The sequence below is a fragment of the Electrophorus electricus genome, chromosome 4 (assembly GCF_041902795.1).
Source record: "Electrophorus electricus isolate QZ-2024a chromosome 4, ASM4190279v1, whole genome shotgun sequence".
Taxonomy (NCBI): Eukaryota; Metazoa; Chordata; class Actinopteri; order Gymnotiformes; family Gymnotidae; genus Electrophorus; species Electrophorus electricus.
The window spans coordinates 12,547,067-12,554,757 of record NC_137500.1 but is presented as its reverse complement, the minus strand read 5'-3'; the positions used below and the strand labels follow the sequence as shown (position 1 = coordinate 12,554,757).

Here is a 7,691-nt window from a genome sequence, read left to right as displayed (position 1 = left end):
CGACACTGATTGTCTTATGACATTTCTGGAGGGTCTACATGGGATGCCTTACTCGGATATGAGTGGGCAGGGCATCCTGTCTATGTTGTAATTTGTGACAATGTGAACTTTCACCGAGGTACAAGAATTTGTGGTTTACCAATAACCCACATTTTGTAAATGTGTGCCTCCCACCAAACTCTCCCTTCCTTAATCCTACTGAAGAATTTTTTTCAGCATAGCAGCGGAAGCTGTATGATTGAAAGGTTAATGAGTGAACCCCTTATATTCAACAAAATCTCAAGTCAATGGATGCACCATGTGAGCATAGGAGTGGAATCTATTCAGTGCTGGTTTCAGCATGCTAAAGGATTCTTTGCCTGTTGCCTAGCGAGGGAGAGGATTGTCTGTGATGTAGATGAAGTCCTCTGGCCTGATCCAGCCGACAGGCATGATGCTGAAGCAGAATGAATGATTGACACATTGCCTACTGTAATCGTATAGTGCTTTTTGCTGCAGATTTTCTTTACGCATGTTTTGATAACTGAAGGAACATGTAAGGGAGGAGGAGGAAAAGGAGGAGCACTGCCAGAATCCTACAAAATGACCTCCAGAAGACTACTGGCGTGCATGTTTCTGACCAAACTGTCAGAAACAATCTCCATGTGGGTGGTATGAGGGCCTGACGTCCTCTAGGGAGACTTGTGCTCACAGCCCAGCATGCAGCTTGGTTGGCGTTCACCAGAGACCAGAATTGGTGCCTTTTCTTGGTTCACACTGTGTGACAGACATGAGTCTTGAGACACTGTGGTGAACATTATGCTGCCTGCAACACCATACAGCACAACTAGTTTGATGGGTCAGTGATGGTCTTGGGAGGCATATCCTTGGAGGGTCATACCAACCTCCACCTTAGTCAACAGTACTCCATCTGCTGTTAAATAACTGGGTGAAATCCTCAGGGCCCCTGTCAGACCTTACACTGGTGGAGAGGACGCAGCTAGAGCAGAACATATAGGCAGTTCCTATATGACAAAGGCACTGATGCCATTGATTGTCCTCATGTTCCCCAGACCGGAATCCAATTGAGGACCTCTGGGACATTTTATATCAGTGCATCCAGAAGCTCACTGATGCCCTGATCTAGGACTGGGAAGAGATGTCCCAGAACACCATCCGCTGACTCATCAGAAGCATGCCAAGATATTGTCAGGAACATTGGGGCCATACACACTGAATCAAATTAGGAGTTGTGATGATCACCAAACTGAATCAGCCTTTGATTTTGGTCTGATTTCAAATCCAGCACTTGACAGGTTGATTTTGGCATCAATAGAACATTGTTACATCATATTCTTCCCAATGAAGTACACAATTTATATCAGCCAAGATTTTCAACTTGAATCTTTCATTCATTGAAATCTGATGTGTGATTTATTTGAGTGTGTCCCCCCCCCCAGTGTACCCATGTATGCAGGTCACGCTTACAATGGAAGAAATTTAATTATCCCATAAGATGAAGTTTCTTGCTACTAATTCAAAACTTATTTTCCTATGGTTTGTAACTTGTATTCCTAGAAGAGCTCCAACTCTTCAGTGGATTTTTTATGTTTAAGGTTTGACAGAGGACCAAACATTACATTTAAGTTCAAATAAATCTTCATTTGGCACAAAAATGTCTTACAATGACCAGAACTGGATTGTTAACTCTGTACTGTTGACTTAACATTCAGCACCCTAAATTAAGATGACCTGATGCAAAGGTTTCCACATCTTGTGCTTTTTAAAATAATTTGAAGCCGGTACATCCATATTTGCCCCCAAAAACAGTCAGACAAGGCTGCAGTTTTTGTTCTTTTTTTTTAATTCCCCAGTAAACTGAACAGCATAAACATACAATTTAGAAGAATGTGTTTGGTCTCCTGGTGGTGAATCGGGGCTTGTGCTGCTTGCGCAGAACCCTGTGGGGCAGGGGGAACTTGATCTTGGAGTCCTGTTAGACAGAGACAAGGACCATCGTTAACTAAGGGTCATGTTCTTTAAAAAAAAAAAAAAAAAAAAAGCCACTCAGACTTCACGTTGGTATGTTGCCAATTGTTAAAGCCGCCAGATTGTAAGATGGTAGACTTGATCTGGAAGAGGAATTTGGCCATTTTTTTCTTACAGGTTTTAAACTGAAGCTGGTCACAGCACCAGTCCAGTGAGAGACCTGCTGACTAGTGCATCTAACCCACGCGCTCCACACTGACATGTTAAAAACTGCTGTAACATGTTCACTAACAACTTCTGTATCAGCACCAAGCCCAGGGCCCATCTTGAGGCAAAACACAGTAAGCATTTCGGTAGAAGGGAAAGAACAAACACTTACATGGAACTGCTTGATAGCAGGTCTGCGGCATTTGTTGGCTGGGATCACCTGCACCTTCATGATCTGAATGGCATGTGCACGGGCACGGTGACGAGCACCCATGTCCCGGTCTGAACACAGTTAAGCAGAAGGAAAACTTAAGAGCAGAGAACATGACAACATGATAATTTAATGTTAAGCTATTACTAAGCCCCAACAAAATCGGTCATCCAAGAATTCACATGGATCTAGACTCCCAATTAAAGAATAGCTTCCTGTTGGTGTTGAAGTTAGACATTCATGAAAAAAATGGCATTTTGATATGTTGAACCTTGAATTCACTTTCACTAGCACAACACAGCTTATGAAAGGCGACAAGGTCCTTGAGTTTTCCTGTGCGCACACATAGCAAGAACATTATACATGGAAAATAATGAACTTTGGGTTTGTGTGCCATGTTTGGGAAAATAGTGTTATCTAATTTCCTATGAAGTGTCATCTCAGCATGCAAGCCCTGCGATGTCACTGCCATGTGCTGCCCTGGCCGGCAGAACTTACAGCACTGGGTGACTGCTCCAGAGGTGGTCAGGTCTCTGTACTCGCGGTACATGTTGTGCGTGCCACTGCGGGAGTCGTAACGCAGCCAGATGCCAAAGTTCTTCACCTTCAGGGGACTCTTCTCATGAACCTGTACAGGACAAGAGGGAGGCCTACAGCTAAACAAACCACTTAGGAATGACAGTTCCACAAAATTAGTTGAACTTCTATAATGATCAGTTTATTGCTATCTGCAAGGGACAACAAAGGGGCCCCATCTGGTTAAAATAATCCCTGTTAGAGAACAGGTATCAACACTTCACGGCCTAGTGTCAAGAAAAAAAACAGTTAATCTTTTCAACAAGGTCATTAAAGTCACTATCCATTAAAGCATTTAATCCGGTCTGTAGTCAACCACCCAAAAAAAAAAAAAAAGCTGTAAACTTGTGGTCCTCCAGGCCTTGAGCTCCAACATCTTTGCAGCAAGATCAATCAGGTTGTGCTCTTACCAGGCCACAGTACACAGTCTCTCCAGAAGCCTTCTTCATCTTCCTCAGCTGGGAGACAAAGTACCAGAAGCGAGACTTGGCCACCACATGGTTTGGGGCAAAGATCCTCATGCGATACAGAGGAGGAGTCGGATTCTTGGCAGAGGGCAACAGACGCCCCACAACTTTGTACTCCCTAAGCTGGAAGGAAACAAAACATCAACCTGTTATTTATTTCAGACTTGAATTACACCAATGCCAAGAAACATCAAAACACCAGTTCAGTTACAAACTAGATATGCTGCGTGAGCGTTTTATTTGCAACTCAATATTGTAACTGAATGTCTCCTGCAAAACAGCTTACTCCAAAGGCATCAACACTAGCCAATTCTGTCACAAACGTACAACTTTGTCATACATTGCTTTCTGCATGTTCTACACCAGCTACTACCAATCTTCAGTTTTACAGAGAAGCTCGTAATGGATTGGAGCATCTACGATGGGTTTTAGTTACTACGGCGCCGCACCCGCTAGATTTTTACCTCAACTTCGAAATTTTACTCAAAAACGTTGCTTTATTGATTTTAATAGATTCAACTCGACGTGAACACAGAGGCACTACCACGTCTTGGTGTGCAATATTATATTGGCAATAAGATGCAGACAATGTTAACAGAGCTAATTGTGTTTTCTAGTTAGCCATTTATCTAGGTAGCTAATTCACCACTAGCACGCACGCACAAGACCATACTCGGATAAAGTTTGCTTTGGAACGAGGGTGATCTTGTGCAGTTATTTTTTGCAGTCCTCAGCGATGGATATTATGGTTTGGTGAACAGATAGTAAATATATTCACTTAATACACTGACAACACCGCATGGTTTCCGAACGCATTGTCGGACGCCATGTTGGACCCCCAACTCCCGTATTAAAGCAGGACGTATACAACATTCATATATCAAATGCGCAGAATGTAAAGGACAGTCGTAGCCTTACTGTGTTATGCTGTATTACAGCACTTAAACCAGAGACTACAATGAAAATCAGTTGCTTAAAAGTGACAATTACGTACTGTGCCAGACGCCTTCATGGTGTCTCGCTGACTGCCACTGTGCAAAAGGAAGTCGCGAGGGAGCGGACACTACGTCAAGCCGCTCTTCTTCTTCTCCTGCTTCACAATTACAAACTTAATGCGTATGTGCGCCGCCTACCGTTTACAATATAGGAATTGCGTATGCTGAATTATGCTTCTGGTATACATCTGCACTCCAGGGAAGCGAAGCACAAAATATTTGTGTTATGTTGCTGCTGCACATAGCTTGCGATGTAAATGTCACTTGCGCGAAAAAAGGCCAATGGGTAATAAATCAGGCACCGAAATCAGCGCCATGACATATCTGATCACGTGACAGGCACGTTCGCGGAGTCAGTTCAAGATGTCTCCAATCGCGGAAAGGCACTTCAGTTCATTGCAGCTCTTATTAAAGGTATGGATCCAGCTAACTTTTAAAAGGGGTTTATTTTTATTTCAAAATTAGTTATTGGAAGTTACATTTTAGATATTCGTTGCATTGGTGTTTTTTTTTTCCACAGCACGGAGTTAAATTGCATTGACAACACTACTGTGATAACTGCAAATACTTGAATACCTAGTTTATTTTGTAATTTTATGCCAATCGATTTGCTTTACATTCGCCTGAGTCTTAGTATATTGTGGATTTCTGGATTAAGGAAACTAAGAACCATGCCACTATTTGAGATTCTTTCTTTACTGTTTCAGGAACATAAGATGCTACCCATTTCCAGATTTGATTTACCTTTTGCATAAATTACTTATTTTAGGCCCCATCCAAAGACGTAGTACGACAGCTGTGTACTGACAGTTTCCCGTTGAAGACACACAAGTCGCGGGCTCTGGTGGACGGCACCGTGCGGCTCCTGTCTGTGTCCAGTGATCAAGCGTCGCAGGTGAGCCTGTGGGCTGAATGGGCGCCGGTAGTTTTACGATAATCTTCATCGGTTAGCATCAAAGGCGTTTAATTGCAAGTCTTTCTTTTTCAGTTGCTGACAGCTTTTCACCTACTCTCGCATCACGTCGTGTTCCACAACTTAACAACGCCAGAACAAATCCTGGCCATTTTCCCAGATACTTTCCACTCAAACCTCAAAAATCTCATCACCAAGATCCTGCTGGAGCAAAGGTTTTTATAGTCATTGTAGAATGAACATAATCCTTCAAAGTCAGGTTATTTCTGTATCTTCTCTCAGTTTCTCAATTTTTTTTCAGTGTGATCTGGAGAAATGAAGCCTTGGCCAATCAGAGTGCGTACTGGGTGTGTGACTAGTTGTTTGGTTGTGATTATTAGAGCATGCAACTCCAACAGTTTTCCTGTGTTTGTGCTGTAGTCTCTTTGCCACAGCTTGTAGATATGGAGTGGAGAGTGGACATAAAGACATGTTCAGACTCTGTGAGTCGCATGGCTGTGCCTACCTGTATTTTGAGCATGAAGGTATGGTGGAGTAGACAGCAATCAGTTCTACAGTAGTACATTTTACATTAGCTCTGCAGACAGAAGAGGTATTTATTCTGTCTTTTGTGTATTTGCATGGATGTTTCAGATCCAGGACTCACCTCATATCAACAGCAGTCCATGTGAGTCTTCAGTTACTGTGGAATTGAGCAAAGAAACCATGGACACCATGCTGGACGGCCTGGGCCGTGTCAGGGATCAGCTTTCCGCTGTAGCTGGAAGATAGTTTGGATCGGCTTCACACTAGAGATACACACCCATACCCAATCTTCAGTTTAGCTACTAATTACCAGTGTCACTCACTACTCCCTGATCTCATATTTCCAGTCCTCATACAAATAGGTTGGAAGACTTTGCATCATTTCTGGACTGTCAGCTACACAGCACCATTGGGCAGGCCAAGTGCTCGGAAATGCAGTTAGGACCACCTGGAATTGCTAATAACTGGCTGATGTGTTGTATAAGAGAATAACCCAGCTAGCATTCTTGCCTTTGCAGTAGGAACCTACTGCAAGGTCTTCACAGGTGCCCTAACTGACATTCAAACAGGTTAATGAAAATAATGGTGTGTCTTTCAATTTCTAAAGGTTTTGTTTTTCTCCAAAAGAATGCGCTTTACAATTTAGAAAATGCATTAGTTTGCAAACTAACCTTCAGAATACGCATAATGTTGTTACTTTATGTAAAAATAACAGCACTGTAAAATAAAAAAAACAAAACTGATTCATTAAATGTGATTTTTTTTTTTAAATCAAGCTTTTTAGAGAATAATCAGAATAATGAAGTAGATTAGTAGAGAAAAGGGGTATTTTAGTTTTAAAAGTATTTGTAGGCAAGTATTTAAAAGCCTGTAATTGGATTCGATAGGGACTGGAGAGGTTTGGTAAAATAAGTAACGGCTTGAACTATGGAACTTTCAGCTGTTTCCAAGCTGTGTTCTATACTGTGTCTAGTGTTTGGCCTTGGATCTCGGCAACAATATGGGAGGAACACTTAAAACAAGACAGTTTTGGCACAGCGTACGTGCTATTAGTCAACTATGTGAAGGTTCGAAGCATTCCATTCCAATAGAGGGCTTGTATCCTCCCACACGGCAGTTGGTGACTTCTGTTTCAATACATTATTCACTACCCCAAATGTGTGGACCACCCCTCTCTCCCCTGCTTAGGTTTTCATATAAGCCCTCCCATTGTTTATTTATCTCCAGTCTGTCCTCTTTCTGGACCACAGTCTGGCACACACTCAGTTGCCAGGGTTGATTGGTTACCTGTGCCTTATATTGTGATACTGGACCTTTAACCATATTTCATCCAAGCACAAGACACACCAAGGACAGTACGCAGTTGCAGCACACTCTCTGGAGATAGGAGAGCTGACTCTTCACTGTTTCACCTTTCATGCAACTTTTAACAAGGCAATAACATGGTCAAAATTAATTGTAGTTATGACATTTAATGACATGACATTGAAAAATCAATTTACACAGGAAAAAAAATGTACTCATTAAAAATTTACATTCAGTTCTAGCATGCAAGCAAAATTTTGATCAACATATTGTAAATTAATTTACAAATAAATGCTGGAGTTGATTTGTAATATTTAATTTGTTATTCTCCAAAAAAAGAACAAATGTGTCCTAAAGGTTTATAGTCTTCCTGAAATCATATTTATGTATTCTTAAAAAAAAAAGATTTTATTTCCTTTTATACAGCAGCAGGATTTTATAGAGAAGATAAAGGCCAAGTACAGAATGTCACTCTTCATTAACATGGATAAATGTTTAGAGACACCTCCACAACACACACTTAT

The 7,691-nt window shown here is 41.6% G+C and overlaps 2 protein-coding genes and 1 non-coding gene across 3 annotated transcripts; 1 reads left to right on the top strand and 2 right to left on the bottom strand.

Moving 5' to 3' along the window:
- Positions 1-1,825: 1,825 nt before the first annotated feature.
- Positions 1,826-4,572, bottom strand: rpl18a (ribosomal protein L18a). Its single transcript, XM_027004072.3, has 5 exons — positions 4,424-4,572; positions 3,373-3,552; positions 2,885-3,014; positions 2,348-2,457; positions 1,826-1,972 (listed from the first exon to the last, which is right to left on the bottom strand). The coding sequence occupies exons 1-5, from the start codon at positions 4,439-4,441 to the stop codon at positions 1,880-1,882; spliced, it is 531 nt and encodes a 176-aa protein (XP_026859873.1). The 5' UTR covers positions 4,442-4,572; the 3' UTR covers positions 1,826-1,879.
- LOC113573678 (small nucleolar RNA SNORA68) lies at positions 2,647-2,783 on the bottom strand. Its single transcript, XR_003410229.1, has one exon. It is a non-coding gene; the product is annotated as a small nucleolar RNA SNORA68 (small nucleolar RNA).
- Positions 4,573-4,703: 131 nt separating the features above from the next.
- commd9 (COMM domain containing 9) lies at positions 4,704-6,605 on the top strand. The gene is made up of 6 exons (XM_027004071.3): positions 4,704-4,838; positions 5,194-5,319; positions 5,413-5,552; positions 5,639-5,673; positions 5,758-5,861; positions 5,971-6,605. Exons 1-6 carry the CDS (start codon positions 4,788-4,790, stop codon positions 6,106-6,108), a joined length of 594 nt encoding a protein of 197 aa, XP_026859872.2. The 5' UTR covers positions 4,704-4,787; the 3' UTR covers positions 6,109-6,605.
- The last annotated feature ends 1,086 nt before the right edge of the window (positions 6,606-7,691 follow it).